The sequence below is a fragment of the Oncorhynchus keta genome, chromosome 7 (genome assembly GCF_023373465.1).
Source record: "Oncorhynchus keta strain PuntledgeMale-10-30-2019 chromosome 7, Oket_V2, whole genome shotgun sequence".
Lineage (NCBI taxonomy): Eukaryota > Metazoa > Chordata > Actinopteri > Salmoniformes > Salmonidae > Oncorhynchus > Oncorhynchus keta.
Genome location: NC_068427.1, coordinates 17,064,776 through 17,083,956, shown reverse-complemented (window position 1 = coordinate 17,083,956; position 19,181 = coordinate 17,064,776). Strand labels below are relative to the sequence as shown.

The window sequence follows — 19,181 nt, the reverse complement described above, 5'->3', positions numbered from 1 at the left end:
GCGTTCTGTGCAAAAAGTGCAAATCAATCCCAGAACAACAGCAAAGGACCTTGTGAAGATGCTGGAGGAAACAGGTACAAAAGTATTAATATCCACAGTAAAACGAGTCCTATAGCGACATAACCTGAAAGGTCGCTCAGCAAGGTAGAAGCCACTGCTCCAAAACCACCATAAAAAAACCCAGACTACAGTTTGCAACTGCACATGGGGACAAAGATCATACTTTTTGGAGAAATGTCCTCTGGTCTGATGCAACAAAAATAGAACTCTTTGGCCGTAATGACTATTGTTATGTTTGGAGGAAAAAGTGGGAGGCTTGCAAGCTGAAGAACACCATCCCAACCTTGAAGCACAGTTGTGGCAGCATCATGTTGTGGGGGTGCTTTGCTGCAGGAGGGACTGGTGCACTTCACAAAATAGATGGCTTCATGAGGTAGAAAAATTGTGTGGATATATTAAAGCAACATCTCAAGACATCAGTCGGGAAATTAAAGCGTGTGGGTCTTCCAAATAGACAATGACCCCAAGCATACTTCCAAAGTTGTGGCAAAATGGCTGAAGGACAACAAAGTCAGGGTTTTGGAGTGGCCATCACAAAGCCCTGACCTCAATCCTATAGGAAATTTGTGGGCAAAACTAAAAAAGCATGTGTGAACAAGGAGGCCTACAAACCTGACTCAGTTACACCAGCTCTGTCAGGAGGAATGGGCCATAATTAATTTATTGTGGGAAGCTGGTGGAAGGCTAACCAAAACGTTTGACCCAAGTTAAACAATTTAAAGGCAATTCTACGAAATACTAATTGAGTGTATGTAAACTTCTGACCCACTGGGAATGTGATGAAAGAAATAAAAGCTGAAATAAATCATTTGCTCTACTATCATTCTGACATTTCACATTCTTAAAATAACATGGTGATCCTAACTGACCTAAGACAGGGAATTTTTACTTGGATGTTATATGTTAACTTTTGTTATTGACCAAATACTTATTTTCCACCATAATTTGCAAATAAATTCATTAAAAATCCTACAATGTGATTTTCTGGATTTTTTTTTTTCATTTTGTCTATCATCGTTGAAGTGTACCTATGATGAAAATTTACAGGCCTCTCTCATATTTTTAAGTGGGAGAACTTGCACAGTTGGTGGCTGGCTAAATACTTTTTTGCCCCACTGTATATATATATATATCAATGATGTCGCTCTTGCTGCTGCTGATTCTCTGATCCACTTCTACACAGATGACACCATTCTTTATACATCTGGCCATTCTTTGGAAAACCTCCAAACGAGCTTTAACGCCATACAACACTCCTTCCGTGGCCTCCAACTGCTTTAAATTCTAGTAAAACTAAGTGCATGCTCTTCAACTGATTGCTGCCCGCACCCTCCCGCCTGACTAGCATCACTACTCTGGACGGTTCTGACCAAGAATATGTGGACAACTACAAATACCTAGTCTGGTTAGACTGTAAACTCCTTTCAGACTCACATTAAGCATCTCCAATCCAAAATTAAATCTAGAATTGGCTTCCTATTTCGCAACAAAGCTTCCTTCACTCATGCCGCCAAACATACCCTCATAAAACTGACTATCCTACCGATCGTTGACTTCGGTGATGTCATTTACAAAATAGTCCCCAACACTCTACTCAGCAAAATATCACAGTGCCATCCGTTTTATCACCAAATCCCCATATACTACCCACCACCGCGACCTCTACGCTCTCGTTGGCTGGCGCTCACTATAGAGCGCCCATCCAGTGCTCTAACATTCAAGGGAATGGAGAGGGGCTGAGTTGGGATGCCCAGCTCGGACGCCAGGATAGCGTCCAAAAAACTGTCATCGGCCCCAGAGTCCTTCTTGATGAGCCTGGTTTTAGAAAGGGGAGGTAGATACAAAATGTCCCGTAGCTCCACAATATAGGCAGCTCTGGGTGTGGAGTCGGCGTAAGCGCTCACCAGGAGTCAATCTAACCCTGCCCAGGTGCCAGGACTCCGAAAGGAGGCGAGTCGGCAGCCCTCTGTGATTCCCGAGAGAACTCGGACATGTAGACTTCGGGGGTCACCGGGGATTCTTCGGAGACGAGGTGGGAATCGGTCGCCAATGAGGGCGACAGGGCACAGATTCCCTCTCCTTCCTACGTTCTCGAAGCCGCCCGTCGATCCGGATGGTCAAGACTATGAGGAAGTCAAGGTCCATGGGCAGCTCCCGGGCTGCAAGCTCATCTTTGACCACCTCCGATAATCTGTGAAGGAACATGTCAAACAATGCTTCCGTGTTCCAGGCGCTCTCAGCCGCCAACATGCGAAAATCCATTGCGTAGTCTGCTACACTACAGAAGTCTTGGTGTAGCTGGAGCAGCTTACGAGCAGCCTCTCACCCAGACAACAGAGAATCAAACATCTTCTGAACTTCCACAACTAACTTCTCTAAACTAAGGCAGATGGTGTACTGTTGCTCCAACACCGCCGCAGCCCAGGCGAGTGCCCTGGCCCAGGTCTTTTGTAAAGTGACTATGCATAGATAATAAACAGCGAGTGGCAGCAGTGTAAAAACAAGATAGTCTGGGTGGCCATTTGATTAGTTGTTCAGCAGTATTATGGCTTGGGGGTAGAAGCTCATAGACTTGGCGCTCCGGTAACGCTTTCCATGTGGTAGCAGTGAGAACAGTCTATGACTTGGGTGCCTGGAGTCTTTGACAATTTTTTGGGCCTTCTCTGACACCGCCTAGTATATACTGTATGTCAGAAAGCCCTGCTTTTTCAGCCCTCCTTTTCCTATAGTCCACGATCAGCTCCATTGTCTTGCTCATATTGAGAGAAGTGCACCTGTGATACAGTATGTACCTGTGTAATGATAACGCTGTTTAATCAGCTTCTTGATATGCCACACCTGTCAGGTGGATGGATTATCTTGGCAATGGAGAAATGCTCACTAACAGGGATGAAAACAAATTTGTTCTCAAATTTGAGAGAAACACGTTTTTTCGGGCATATCAAAACATTTCTGGGATGTTTTAATTCAGAGCATGAAACATGGGATTAACACTTTTGTTGCATTTATATTTTTGCTCAGTATATTTTTGGGAGACCCAATTGCTGTCGCGCAGATGGTGGAGGACGCATTGGGAAAGGTGGAATCAGCCAGAGTTACCAGAAGCGGTATGGTATTGATTTATTGTGTATCAGAAGAACAAAAGAAATGTGCATTGTGGCTCTGAAAATCATGGGAGTATGAAGTGGAAAGCTTTAACTTTCTGAGCAGGACACAGATAAAATGTGTCTTCTCTGGTGTCTTGGTGGAAATTGAGACTCAACTGTCACGCCCTGACCTTAGAGAGCCGCTTTATTTCTCTATTTGGTTAGGTCAGGGTGTGATGTGGGGTGGGAATTCTATGTTTTGTTTTCTATGTTCTGGCCGGGTGTGGTTCTCAATCAGGGACAGCTGTCTATCGTTGTCTCTGATTGGGAATCATACTTAGCTAGCCCTTTTGATGAACAGTTTCTCCATACACATGTACATTTGGGGTATATGAGATACGTAGTGAGTTTTTGTGAACAGTCCATTGCAATGTTGGACAAGTGGCAAGTGTGTGCAGACTGAGTATACTGTAGGGAAAGGGGGATCCCTAGTCAGTCAAATTAATCTATTCAACTGAAATGTGTCTTCCACATTTAACCCAACCCCTTTGAATCAGAGAGGTGCGGGTGGCTGCCTTCATCGACATCCACGGGGAACAGTGGGTTAACTGCCTTGCTCAGGCGCAGAACGACAGATTTTTACCTTGTCAGCTCAGGGATTCAATCCAGCAACCTTCCGGTTACTGGCCCAACGCTCTAACCACTAGGATACCTGCCTGTATATGTTGTTGAAGAGTCAGTGGATACACGGTCCTGCAGACCAAATCCAATTCTATTGGTCACATATTTAGCAGATGTTATTGCGGATGTAATGAAATGCTTGTGTTCCAGTTGTGCCCTGTAAGGGTGAATGAGGTTGAAATAGCAAGAATTTAAAGAAATTTAAGGACACGGGCGGAGTCACGGTGGTGAATGAGATCGCATTGACTCGGGATTTGGACAGTAAAGTAGGAGAGGTTGTGTCTGATAAAATTCTTTGTGATGGAAGTTTGGTGATGGTGTGTGTGTCAATACTTAACAGTATGAGAAAGCACTCAAACTCAAGCAGATATTAAACATATGGTTGATAGTAGCATGCCAGATCAAACTGGATGGCAGTGGCTGAAGGGAGTTATTACAGGAGTTCCAGAAATTGATAACACGACATAAATAAAAAACTACTTGAAGGGGCAAAGTGTCTCCAGATGACGCGAGATAGGAAGAAGGTGGATAGCCTGTCAGTGCTACTAAACTTTGAGGATCTCCTACAGCCAGGAAAAAAGTTACGCTTGGGTAAAGGAGTTACTATGTGCAAGCTTATGTTCCGAAACCATTGCGTTGCCATAACTGTCAAAGGTCTGAAAAGGCAAAAGGACATTTGCGAAGTGTGGTGGAGAACATGCATATTGTGGAGACAGGGTCCAGTTAAAGTGCTGTAACTGTGGGGGTGCCCATAGTGTGGCATATGGGTGTTGTGCAGTGATGAAAAGACGGGTGGAAGTGGAGCAAGTGAGGAGTGAGCGTAAAATCTCAAATGCAGACGCAGCTAATGTAACTCAACGCAGAAACACCCGGGGCACCTAGAAGAGCAGGTACTCCGGGGCAGACGGGGATGCCGGTCGGGGGCGTAAGACTGGTAGTAGACACCAGGAAGATTGTTACATTTGTGACAAGGAAAAAAATGACAATCTAGTAGTAAGAAGACACAGATCATAGTGGAGCAGGCAGTGAAGTGTCTTGGGATCAAAGGACTAATATGGGAACATTTACAGGATGACATCGATAAGATTGAGAATCAGTCCTGTCAGGAATAATGTATTGATTCATTTTCATAATGGTGTTAATCCTTCAATGTGAATGCTAGATGTTTGATGGCTAATGGGAAAGCGTTCAAACAGTTTCTTGAGGAGTTACTAGACAAACCTAATGTAATATGTCTCCAGTAGACATGGCTTAAACCTACTCTAGCTGTGGATATACAAAGATATGTTGCGGTCCATAGCGATAGTGTGGCAGGGGGAGGGTGTGCTACCTTTATAAAGCAGGGGATCTCATATAGGAGTGTGGGAGACTGTGTTGAGCACGAGTATGTAGTGGTAGAGATGTGGTTGGGAGGGGGGAATATGGTAATAGTGAAGTTGTACAACCTGTGTAAGACACTAGAGTTGATGGCCCTTGGGAATGTACAGTAGAAGGTCAAGATAGGAGATGTGTAATGTGTTGTGGGGGATATTAATGCTCATAGTACACTCTGGGGAGGGTTACAGTCTGATGTAAATGGACAAGTGTTGGAAGAACTACTTGATGAAAAAGGGCTTGTGAATCGTAATGATGGCCGGGGAACCAGGATCGGCCCAGTAACTGGAAATTAATGAATCTGCTCTGGATCTTACAATGATCTTAAGTTCAAGGGCAGACAGATGTAGTTGGGAGGTTTTGGAGGAATCTACATGGGGTAGTGATCACTATACTACCATGTGTACTGTAGGAATGAGTGTGCAAGATTCAGTAGGAAATGGATTGAGGAGATTGATATTTGGGAAAGCAGAATGGGGTCAGTTTCAGGAGTTGAGTGAATGTGATCCAACTGTTAAACTGAGTGTTTCTTAAACATGTACACACATAATGTCTGAGGGACATAAACAGCACTCTGTTCGTGGAACGACCCATAGGCCTTGACAGCAGATTGATCGAATTGTGCAATTGAGGCAGGAAGTGAGAAGATGCAGTGGTCATTGAGGAATGAGGATGCAAGTAAACAGGGAGAAAATATGGCAACATTTCAATGGAACACAGTTAGAGTCATGGTGGTATGCTTTTGCAATACAGATCACAGTCATAAATGGAGTTATTTTGCTCACATAACCACTTCTGTGTTGATAGATAAGACATTCATTATCAGATCATCACTTGACAAAGATCACCATTTTCCTGCTCATCTCAACTTGTTTTTTAGACATTGACAAAGTACAGAACCCTATTTGAGCTGGTTGATCCTAACATAAGTTGAAATATGTTTTTAAATGTGTGCATCTTATTTATGAGTACAATAGCATTTTCTCTATTGTTGTAAGGGGAACACAAATACATTATACGTCTGTTGACAAATAAAGGTTGGAAGATGAAGATGTAATACACATTAGACGTTGACATGTATGTTGCTTATACTTAGCGAGCATTGACGCAACAATGCGGTAGGGTAGCCTAGTGGTTAGAGCGTTGGACTAGTAAATGAAAGGTTGCAAGATCAAATCCCTGAGCTGACAAGGTAAAAATATGTTGTTCTGCCCCTGAACAAGGCAGTTAAACCCACTGTTCCCAGGCCGTCATTGAAAATAAGAGTTTGTTCTTAACTGACTTGCCTAGTGAAATAAAGGAAAAATGAGAAAAAAAACTGGATTGGACCTATACAATAGAATCATCCATCTTCCCCAGAGATGTAACAGTTCACATGAGATCATGCTATCACGTGCAGTTTTATGCTATCACGTGCAGTTTTATGCTATCACATTTTGCTTCACATGCTTGTTGTCACATTAACTTCACATTTAATCTTGTGATCATGCGTTCACACGTGAAGTGCATGTTTTTTCTGTAAGGGCACTATTGGAAATTTCAACATGGTTTAGTTACAGATGTATGTGATCCAACTCTTAAATTGAGTGTTTTATCTAAATGTAAACACAATGTCTGAGGGACATAAACTGCACTCTGTTCGTGGGACGACCCATAGACCTATACAGCAGATTGATCCAATTATGCAATTGAGGCAGTAAGTGAGAGATGCAGTGGTCCTTCTGTAGCTCAGTTGGTAGAGCATGGCGCTTGTAACGCCAGGGTAGTGGGTTCGATTCCTGGGACCACCCATACGTAGAATGTATGCACACATGACTGTAAGTCGCTTTGGATAAAAGCGCCTGCTAAATGGCATATATTATTATTATTATTATAGATGCAGTGGTCATTGAGGAATGAGGATGCAAGTAAACAGAGCGAAAGTATGGCAACATTAGAGTCATGTTGGTGTGCTTTTGCAATACAGATTGAGTCATTTCGCCCACGTAACTATTTCCCTCTGTTTTGGTAGATAAGACTTTCATTATCAGGTCATCACTTGACAAATATCACAATGTTCCGGCTCTTCTCAAATAGTTATTTCAGGCATTGACAAAGAAAAAGTTGCAATATGAAGATTTAATACACATTAGGCCTTGACATGTATGCTGTTTATACTTAGCAAGCATTGAAGCATCACATGAAAAACATTGGATTGGACCTATACAATAGAATCATCCATGCCCCCAACCTGTACCCCAGACCACACACACACACACACACACACACACACACACACACACACACACACACACACACACACACACACACACACACACACACACACACACACACACACCCCTAGAACATGAAGAACAAGTTTCTCGCCATGCCTGCACCCCTGACCATACGGTGTGAGGAACCAATGAAACTCACCCCTTCCACACCACCCCTTGATTACTGAAACCTTACAGGGTAACAGATGTGTTCCTAGACCTTTGACTGGCCGTGCTGTTGACTGAGCCACTGCGGTACGCCACCATCAACCTCTTGCTGATCAGCCCATGCTTGTGGAGCACCACCAAGAGCTGGTTCCGGAACTTCTGCCCGATGAAGGCATACAGCACGGGGTTGACGGCGCAGTGCGTGAACGCCATCACCTCAGTCACATACAGCGCCACGCTCACCTTGTTCTGGAACTCACACGTCTCCTCGCCCAGCGAGCCGCTCCGCATCAGCGTGTCTACCAGCACGCTGATGTTGCGCGGCAGCCAGCATGCCACGAACGCCAGCACCACGGCCAGGATGACGCGCATGGCCTTGTGCTTCTGGCCGCCGATGCGCACGCCACGGAACAGCGTCGCTGCAGTGCAGCTGTAGCAGACGACCATGACCGACAGTGGCAGGAAGAAGCCCAGCACGTGGCGAATCACCCGCACACCCACCCGCCACCGATCGCTGCTCGCCGCAGTCAGGTTCTCAAAGCAGATGATCTGGCCTTCAAGATCCTCGGGTTGGATAGCCTCCCGTTGGAGTGCCACGGGCAATGAGAGTAGCCCCGCCCCCAGCCACACAGCTCCGCACACCAACCCCACCAGGTGGCGCCGCTGGGCCAGTGCCCGCGTGGCCTTCACGATAGCCAGGTAGCGGTCCACACTAATGCACGCTAACAGGAAAACCCCACAATAAAAGGCAGCATCCTGGAGGCCAGACAGGAACTTGCAGAGGAAGGTACCGAAAATCCAGTGGGAGTAGACATAGACGGCCCAAAAGGGGAGGGTCGAGGAGAAGAGGAGGTCAGCCATTGCCAGGTGCATCAGATAGACGTCTGTGGTGGTCCGGCCCCTAGCCATGCAGCACACCACGTAGATGACTACACTGTTACCCAGCACACTGAAGATGAACACAGCGATGTAGGTGATCATTAGACCAACACTGCTCAAGCCCAAGATAGAGACGTTACAAGGGACCCCCATGAGCTCGTCTATGGGAGGATAAGTGAAGTTGAGGAATTCAACGAAGAGAGAAAGGTCAACATCCATTTCTGGCATTTCCATGGGCTGCATGAAAAGAAGATATGGGGATGTCTCAGTCAACTCAACTCTATTAGGTATATCAGTTGTGCAACATTGATTCTAACATCATTCTGATCTATTATACATTTGCAGTATATTGTAAACCCAACCAAACATCCCTGTGCATTACATTTAGTGTCTAGCTATGTAGTTAGTGTTGCGTGTCTTTTTAGAACGACTAATTGTGCAATGAACTAGAGCTGGCCGATTTTGGACATCCATAATGTGAATAAATAGAACAATACATTTATAGCATTAATGTGCACCACAGTTGTTTTAATCATTTAACTACTACTACTAGTTTGATGGTTGTAGCCATCAATTGTCCAATTTACAATCCCCCTTATTAGCAAGCTTATTTAATTTTAATTGTCCCAGCACTGCAATGTACTTTGTTGTGTTATATGTGCAACTTACATACGTTTGGCAAAACCACAGGTGAAAAATATTATTTAATTTGAATGAAATTCAGGTTGAAATTAAATTAGTCTGACCCAGTTCGATAACTAATAAAGTAAAATCCTTACCTGGCTATTCCTGTCCTCTTGACAGTTCAGAAAAGCAGCAGAAAACACTATCAGCAAGCAGAAGAGTGTCTGTCTCAGCGTCTCAGCACTTTCTTCTCTGAAACTGAAGCCTTTTCCTGTCTGTTACTCTCACACTAGACTGAGTTCCTATTGTGTATACCTCAACGAACAGTTTGAGATCCAACGCCTACTACACCAGAATAACTGTTTTGCTTCAGGTAAAGGGGAGTGGCCCTTGAACAGCAGTGCAATGTCATACTGTAGGCTACATCACCCAATGCCATGACACATGAGAAGTAGACAGATCCACAGAAGGTTTAGGCAAGCTACAGAGCTTATGTTAGTGTGCCAAGGAGGTTGAGTAAAGAACTTCAGGTTGATGTAGGGGGCGGCCTTTTTCATTCTGTCCCTTTCAATTGCAATCACTCAATGATCATTTCGATGCAGATTTCATAATGCAGTGTCTATAATACGGTCACCTCATTGGTGATTAAATCAACAACAAAAAAGTTACACAAAGTCATATAAAACTTCTAGTATAGGAGCTGACATTACTACTCACTTTACATAGAGTTGCACATAGGTTCTAAACGATATACTTCTTTCTATCTGATATACTTCAACATTGTGCTCTACTGCAGGGGTGCTCAAAGTGGGAACCTGGGGTCCGTGGAGGTACAGCAGGGGGTCCGCAGACAGATCTCAAAATGTTTGATTTTTGTTACATTTCATTTTTTAAATAATATTACTAACAAAAGATTAAACCAATTCTGGCCAAGGAATCTGGTGGATTAAGCTTAGAGGGTGTAATGCAATACAATGTGATAAAGGTCCGACTCCGACAAGATGGCCCGCTGGATTTCGCCAGTCACTGGCCCGACCAGTAACCTCAGAGCATTTTTGCGTTCCAGTTCAACATTTACCTGCTCTGTGGCAGTCTACCAAAAGTCATGCTATCTGTACAACTATTGCGTCAAATCAGCCACAGGTCCGTTGTGCAAGAGATGGTTGAGAGAGTAGAGGATGTGTCCCTTTAGAAGACAGGCCAAACTTGAGGGTGTGACTTTGGGCAAGCAGAACATCAATGCCGCAGTTCCAAAAAAAAAAAAGTATGTCTGATGAAAAAATATAGAATCGTAAGCTAAGAAACATGGTACAAATGTGTAAAAAATTGTCCACTAACAGTATTCACATGAAGTGGCGAATCATCATTCATGTTTAGCGAATCACTTTTCTTTTTTTTAAATAACCTTTTTGGTTGCCTGTGTTGCATGTTATTTTGGCATTAATACGTGTCACATATCAGTTTGCAAACAATTTAAAATGTATATTTATATTTGAGAAAATAAAGCCGCGTACAAACTATTTTGCTTTCTTGAAATAGACAGCTCCAAAATACAGGTGTTTCAGTCTAGCTCAGTGCTTTCTGTGGTGGTGGGGCAGTCAGCAGAAAATACGGAGTGTAGAGGTTGGTAATGTTCTCTAGTTGCGCCGTGATTGGCTCAGTGTTCTGTCACTCATGGTGACACTACGTCACTGAACAATTTACAGGTAGAGCTTGAAAATTCAAGCCCCTTGGGTGCTGCCATTGAGTTACATTAGAAGTGCCCAACCAAGAAGGCTCAAGGTCATTGACAACCAATAAAATGACGTCAAATCATGTTATATCTACCGTAGCTTTGAGTGGACTGATCATGTCAACATCATACTTTCAAAATCTTATCTTGCAAGACGTCATCATCATGAATTCAGTCGACAATCTACTGGCAAATAATTTTCAATTATGAAGAGGAATTATAGCTAAAACATATCGGTGCTCATCGGACATTGGACATAGACATTACACAAGTTAGAAATGGCAAATTCAACAAGTGGTTTGGAAGGAATCAGTGGCTCACCGCAAGCGTTGCAAAGCAATCACTAGCCTGCTATTCAGTGGAGTGGGTGTGTGGTCCAAGTCTGGGTATAAGGGTCTGTTTTCCAAGCTTAAAATAATAAACATTCAACATGATGGGTCAGAAAAGGTTGAATACATTGGCCATGCTGTCGATCCAGCATGACTTCTGACGGAATTTCAAGTCGGGAACTCGGGCCTCTTTCTAGAGCTCCGACCTGAAGATGACTGATGTCATGATTCGACTTTTCCGAGTTCCCAGTTGTCTTGAAAACACCATAAATCCAGAGAATGACAGACTTTGATGACAAAATTTGCCCAAGAAGAAACGCTGAGCCACCTTCCTCTTCAAGTGAGCACAGAACAACAAGGTGAGTCAAAAAATGTATTGTATGCTGCTGCATAAATTATGTAATATGCCAGGGAGATATGTATAATGTAGATAAGAAAGTAATACCAAAGTGTATGCTGTGTAGTACGCTGTTAGTAGCCCATGTGCCTCACTCTAATAATTTGGTCCCTTTCCTCTTCCTAACTTAGCCTACTGTTCTGACTTTCACAGAAAGCCATTTTTCTCTTATCTACTGAGCTTCTCTCTAGATTTGAGACAATAACGTAATTTAATTGTTTTTTAACATTAACACTGGTTGTACCAAATGATCAAAGCTGTTCGCACCTCCATTACTATTTTGTTATAGTGTCATTTCGTAGGCAGATCTCTCTGTTTCCCTCTTAATCAAATGCACACACATTAAGAGTAAACATGGTTTCTTATTCAACAACGATGCCTTTCAGTGCTTTAATAAAATACAAGAAAATGTGACTCAAATGATTATCACTTAGAAACATTTCATCATGAATATGACAATAAACTTCTAAAAACAGGATTAAAATAATGCATTATGATGAATCTTTCAAACAATCTTCAAAACAGTGTTAAGAATTATTGTAATACATGAATAGTAAAGTTATTAAAAACAGTCATTCAACATTCAAATATTAACATTTAAAATGCATAAAAACACAGCGTTAATCTACATTACATTACCGTTTTAGGAAAAAGTCAAATGGTTCTGTGCAATATCTTTTAAAAGCATTCAAATCTCCACATTGCGTGCGTGGACAATAACGTTTTTCTAATTCCACTATTAAAACATCAACAGATGTGATTAAGTTTGTGCAGAACAATGCAAGATTAAAATTGAGAATCAAACGTTGAATTGTGCAAACAATTCATGAGATTCAAACATTAAAGACATAGAAATGGTTACTTTGAAGCAAAAGTTGTAACACAAACTCATTGAAGTTGACAATATCCAAACTTGCATTCTTAAAACGGTGTGTTTGATGTTGTTGAACTAGAGTGACATGAAAGCAGCCTAGTCTGTGTTGGATAGCCGAGAGCTGAAGGGCTTGAGCTCACTTGATCATTGACTTCACATCTCCTTCATAGTAGAAGGTCATGTCTGGCACAGAGGGCCAGACAAAAATATTCCTCACCCTTCCCGTGGACCTTTCAGAAAAGTTCCAGGTGATTTGTTGAGTAGGTACATGTTCTTCTAGTTTCTGTATTGGGTGACTGGACCATCGCTCATCATGTGGAGGGTCGTGATTTGTGGATTATTGTTCTTGACATCTCTTAGGACATGTTCCAGGTGAGCCCATACTGCTCTCTCACCATGTCTAAGGGAGTCAGATATGGTGGTGCAGGATGGCTACCTTCTGATGTGTACACAACACTTGTATGGATCGTAGGCGGCTGCCTATTTGCAACTGAGTCAGCAATAATCTGTGTCCTGACGATAAAGGCATTTGCTTGATAAAGGCATAGCAAATTGGCCCTCAATAAATATGGATAGATTAGGATACGAGTTATTTACGTAAACATATTTTCAGTATTAGCTGCTTGATATGCACTACAATATATATATATTTTTAAACTGACACAAAACACTAATATCCTACAAAAGGATATATGATGTGTGTATGTACAAAAAATAAATATAGATGAATAGATAACTTAATACAAAGACAAACATATTGACATCATTCAGTACGTTTTAGTCATATGGTGTAACCGTAATTTCTGGCGACTCCGAATGATCATTGTGGTTACACCGTATGACTTTTCTCATATTTTAGAGGCAACTGCTTGTGCACCACCCATGTGAACACTTGACTTTGACAACAAGTATCTTGAGTATCGAAAATAAAACACAAGCTTTTCAGATCATTCAAAAATCTTATTGGTTTTTAGCAGTGGCACAGAATGATCCGATTTTTGGTGTAAACCTGACAGGGAGTGGAAATGTAAAATTATCAAAACATTTACGAGAGACTTGCTAAACTTTATTCTTAACCAAAGGGTATCTCAAAGGCATCTTAATGATGTCACCATCATGTGATTTGATCCAAAATGGTGACTTTATGTCTGTTGCACCGAATGATAATTATGAAGGCTATTTTTCCAGACAAAAGTATTTACAACCTTTCTGCTTAAACTGTCTTCCCCATACAGACACATGATGCCAGAATAAACGTTTGACAGTTTTGTTATGATTTGAGATGTTTTATTAACATTTATTTAGATTGCATTCGTCTTCGGACAGTCAACGTTTTAAAAACTGTAGAGCACCATTTTTTTCCTTCACATTTAACTATTAACTCTTTTAGGACTCAATAAAAGAGAAAGGGCATAGTTACATAACTGTCACATGTGCTCCCTCTCTGGCCTCTCGGTCACCAGGCTGCTCGTTATGGTGCACACCTGTCACCATCGTCACGAGCATAATGACACTCTCACTGGACTCCATCACCTCCTTGACCTGCCTTATATATGTCACTCCCTTTGGTTGCTTCCACAGGTGTCATTGTTTCATGTCTGTGAGTTGTTTGTGTTTCTTGTTTTGTATTATGTTTTCATGTATTTATCAAATGATTCAGTCCCTGAACTTGCTTCCCAGCGCACACGTTACAATAACATATGTGTATAGATTGGTTGTTGATTTTGGAAAACATTTCATTCAGACAAAATATGCACTTCACCTCCTTGACCCTTATATTGACTACGTCCATCCTAGCTCGCTCACGGTCTTGTCTGCTCGTCGTCCCCTTATGACATAGTTTGTACATCTCAATTGTCAGTAGAAACCACTTTTGTTTAAGCAAGTCAGCCATGTCAGTTTTTTGTTTTTCTCAAAGGCAGTAAATGAGGCTGAATGAACTGTGTTGCTGCCAGACAAGGCTCCGCTGATAGCCAGGTGTAGCAGTGGTAAGGATTCACTCCATGGTGCTGAACATAAATCTCTGCTGTTGGTACAGCTTTATGTTGTCCCTAAACGTTTGTGGGCATTTTGACACTGTTATAGTGCAATTAATGTATTGTTTAATGTTGTGGCTTTGCTGGTACCCACCAAGATTAACGTGCTAAATTTGCCACTGGTCACATGTCTTTGTCAAGTTTTCACTCTTAATTTCTGAAGTTGCTGTTTTAGGCTTCATTTGATGTTTTCCTCAAGTGGATTTCAGGCTGGTGGGGAGTGGGCTTTGAGGCGGGTGTGAAACCTTAGATTGGTCACTTACACTGGAGTGATAGAGGAACGAACAAATGCTTTCCCTTAGCCAGTCCAACGGTGTGTAGTGTGATTGGTTGAGTCTTCTTGGGTGCATGACGTCAAATATGTGCTTCAGATCTAGGAGGTGCTGATGTGGACAAAAGCTGGCCGAATTTAGTGCGAGAGAGATCTAAATGACAATTGAGAAGGAATGAACAGACAAAATTGCCTTCAATTGGTCCGCTCGCGCCATGCGGATTCGTTTGAATTGGTCAGTGAGCACGGTCCAGTTGACCATGCACAAGGATGAACTGATTATCCTGTGCATGGCTTCGGTGTTGACAAAAGATGTCCCATGTTGCGCGAGAGATCCAAATTAGAAGCAATGAATGTCAAAGTGGAAAATTTACCGGTTCTTTTTGGATCCCCATAACACACAATACAGCACAAAAGGTAGCAGTTAAATACACAATCTTTATTGTAGAAAATGTATAGGGAGTAGTCAGTACTCGTTGGTAGGGTAAGACAAAACTAACAAACATGGTCACTTAGGGCCCTATAGTGGCCAGAACTGACTCTAACCATAGCAGACAGTCAAGCGGCAAAACAGTCCCAAAAGAGGCTCAGTTCTACTGCTACGTTCTTCCCCTGACCAGAGGTACAGACAGGCAGTGTAAACCAAATGGCCAAATTCATGCAGTTAATATTAAAAATTCAAAAAGTAAATATTAAAAACAGCAAATCGCAAACTTGCCATGCAAAAACACACAATTCTGTTTCAATGAGTAGCACACTGAAGCACAGCAACCAACGCAACTGTTCCAATAAATAGAACACTATGACACAGTAAATTATGCAATTTATTCAATATCAAATGTGTGTGGCAAACAAGGTACCAAAATCAGCTAGAGGAAAATAGGCATAAAGCATGTATAGCCTAACCTCGCTCTTTAGGGGACGATGACAACTGTTTGCCTACTATAAATAAATGCAGCCAATCAGCATACAAAACCGGCAACCACAGGCTAGCCTCAAAGTGGTTAAATATCTGTGCATGTACAGATTACGCAATGTAAAGATACTCCTTCCTTTCGGTCGCAGCCAGAGCCGATAAATAATCAAAACAACATTGCACTGCCTATCTCAACAGAGGAGCCTCAAATTGACGGTGGAGTTTCTAGAGTCCAGGGGCCTGTTGCACAAAAGTAGAATTAAGACATCCGGGATAAATGACTCAGCTGAGCTCAATGAAGCCAAAACATGTGCGTCCGGGCTTAATTGGTTGCACAAAGACCAAGCCAGGATGAGCAGACACGGATTCATTAAACCAGGTGAAACCAATCCTGGATAGGTGCGCGCTCACGGCTCACTCAAATAGACCCCGCCACAGATCACAGATTAACTGATTTACCATGGCAACTAGAGCCGAGTACTTTTCCCCGTCGGAAGCACAAATCCTCATGGAGGCATACGAGGAGGTAAAAGATATAATTAAGAAGAAAGGCAACACCGCCACAGTGATAAAGCAAAGAGAAAAAGCGTGGCAAAGTATTGCAGACCGCCTGAATGCGTAAGTAGTGCACAATTACACACTCACCGCTCCGCTGAAACATCACAATTACAATTCAAATATTTAATTCACATCTCCAAAAACGCAGTTGTACTGTAATTATGAAACGGTTAAATTTTTAATTGAAATGCACTGCAGATATGAGTGAAATTGTGTAAAGTAAGTCCATCACACTGTATAAAGCTATGATAAATTATTATTAAAGCCGTACATTATTATTTAACGTTACTACGCTCAGTACGGTTTAATCTTAGCTGTTGTACTCTGCTTCTTATGTTGTCCACCGTTTTTTTTGTGTTTCTCCTGCTTTCATTAATGTAAAGCTGCTTTGACAGAATGAAACAATTGTGAAAAGTGCTATATAAATAAAATTTAATTGAATAAATAGATGAGCTATAATAATAATCACTTTCATTTATATAGCGCCTTTCAAAGGACCCAAGGTCGGTTGCTCACTGCACTGCAAAAATGTCTTTCTTACTTAGTATTTTTGTCTTGTTTTCAGTAAAAAAAATATCTAAAAAATCTTGAATATTTTCTTGAGCAAAATTACCTAGGAAAATAAGCAAAAAATCTGCCAGTGAAACGAACTTTTCTAAAATTAAGTGTTTATGGAAAAAGTAAACTTATTTCAAGAGAATTTTTATTATATTGACAGATTTTTTATTTGCTTGTTTTAAGCACACATTTACTTAAAGTTTATATTTTTGTCTAAACTATACTTATTTTGCTAGGTCATTTAGCAAATCAAGAAAATACATCTTTATTTAAGTTTTTTTAAAAATATTTTTACTGAAAACAAGACAAAATACCAAGTAATTTTTGCAGTGTGACTCCATTAAATGTGTGTGTGTGTGTGTGTAGATTAAACATGAACGGGCCAAAACGGACATGGCAGCAGGTCAAAATCAAATACAAGAACATTCTGCAGAATGGTATGGTCCCTGACTAATATTTAACAAAGCACAAGCATATATTGTACCCAGAAGGTGCCTGCTCACACATTGTCTGTACTGTTTTAGCAGTGAAAAAGAATACCCACAGACAAGGCACGGGTGGTGGGTCACCAAAGGCTGACCTTACCCCAGCAGAGGACATGGCCTTGGAGCTAAATAAAGGCAGGCCCGTCTTAGAGGGGATCCCTGGGGGAAAGAGACGAGCATAGGTTCCTCCCAAGATGCCACCCGCTTCATTCAAGGTATGTCCTTCCATCTCTACATGGGATACAACCACATTCATATTGAATCAATTTGGACTGTCTGACTTTGGTTTACCTATTGCCTTGCAGTGTCTGGCAGCACTGTGTTCCTGTTAGAGCCACCAGCACAAGCACCAGACGATGCTGATCCAGTGAGTACTCCATCAAAGGCATACTGTAGGCCTGGCATGTCTTGTCTACTAGCTTCAATATGAATCCGATTAAATGTGATAGGTTGAAGGCCCCAGTGCAGCAGCAACAGCACATGATGGAGACGATGATGATGATGAGGAGGAGACCATCTCTCTGGATTCCAGAAGGCATGAGGTATCATGGTAAGACTGTGAAAGTACTATTTACTCTACAATGGTGAGGAGTCCTCATCAAAATCAAAAATCTCATTTCTTTTACAGGACCCAGATGCTATACAGTGGGAAAACCAGCCTGGCAACATAGTGCGTATTAATAAAGGACACCACATCCTGCCAAATACCAGCTGTGCTAATTGTATTGTGTTCACAGAGCTCACAAGCTATCAGAAAGTTGTATGGCAACCACCTCCGGCGCCAAATAGAACTGGCAGACATAGACATTCAGTACAAGAAGAAAAAGATGGAAAATCTTGCACTGGAGTCCGAAATAAAAAAGAGGACAATTAGAAACTGGACCTTGAAATAAAAAAACTTGAGAGGGAGGTGAGATATGCCTTCAATGTACACTGTATGCTAACTGTAACACAAATGTATTAATCATTATTTGTATTTCCTCCCCCAGCTCCAAGAAGATGACACAGCTCAAAATAAAAATTAGGTATATTCTCGTAAAGTCAAGTGAGCCATGACATATGAGCTCTTATTGTGAGCACACAGGACGGTGGCATCTTTCTAAGGTTTTTTTTATTTTCCCAGCAATCAGTACAACCAAGGCATCGCCCTCTTTTGCCCACCCCCCAGCACCAGGTGTGGCCACTAGCCTATATGAAGGCCCAAAATTGTGTGTTCCTTTCTGCTCTGACAATGGCATGCCCATTCGTGCGAGATGTGGTGGATGAAGAAGCACTTGTGCTGAGGAGAGCCTTCAGGCGAGAAAGGGTCTTCAGGGACCGGTTGGACCCACTGGCCTTCCCTGACGACCATCTATATGAAAGATACAGGTTTTCTGCAGATGGCATCAGGTATCTATGCAGACTACTGGGTCCCAGAATTAAGCACCGCACTGCACGGAGCCATGCACTGAGTGTGGAGCAAATGGTTTGTGTGGCCTTGCGCTTTTTGCTAGTGGAACCTTCCTGTACTCAGTGGGGGATGCAGAACAGCTGAATAAGGCCACAATTTGCCGCACAATAAGGAGTGTGTGTCTGGCTATCAAAGCATTAGCAGATGTCTTCATCTCCTTCCCTGGCCACAGAAGACTCTGTGACATCAAAGAGGAGTTCTATAGGATTGCAGGTAAGAGGATCTACAAATTACAGGACAACTGTTAACACATAGTAGGATACTCATTACTTTGTGTGACAGGTTTCCCCAATGTCATTGGTGCAGTGGACTGCACACACATAGGATAAAAGCCCCTCAGGTGCCCATGAGGCCGATTTTGTGAATAGGAAATCCTTTCACAGCATTAATGTTCAGGTGAACATAACTTTTGATATTGTCCATTGACAAACACTCTGCATTGCCAGTG

The 19,181-nt window shown here is 42.1% G+C and overlaps 1 protein-coding gene and 1 long non-coding RNA gene across 2 annotated transcripts; one reads left to right on the top strand and one right to left on the bottom strand.

The window, feature by feature from the left end:
* Positions 1-7,299: 7,299 nt before the first annotated feature.
* cxcr2 (chemokine (C-X-C motif) receptor 2) lies at positions 7,300-9,478 on the bottom strand. The gene is made up of 2 exons (XM_035774214.2): positions 9,283-9,478; positions 7,300-8,740 (listed from the first exon to the last, which is right to left on the bottom strand). The coding sequence occupies exon 2, from the start codon at positions 8,735-8,737 to the stop codon at positions 7,649-7,651; it is 1,089 nt and encodes a 362-aa protein (XP_035630107.1). The 5' UTR covers positions 8,738-8,740; positions 9,283-9,478; the 3' UTR covers positions 7,300-7,648.
* Positions 9,479-17,742: 8,264 nt separating this feature from the next.
* Positions 17,743-19,043, top strand: LOC118401815 (uncharacterized). Its single transcript, XR_008139691.1, has 3 exons — positions 17,743-17,953; positions 18,021-18,193; positions 18,273-19,043. It is a non-coding gene; the product is annotated as an uncharacterized LOC118401815 (long non-coding RNA).
* The last annotated feature ends 138 nt before the right edge of the window (positions 19,044-19,181 follow it).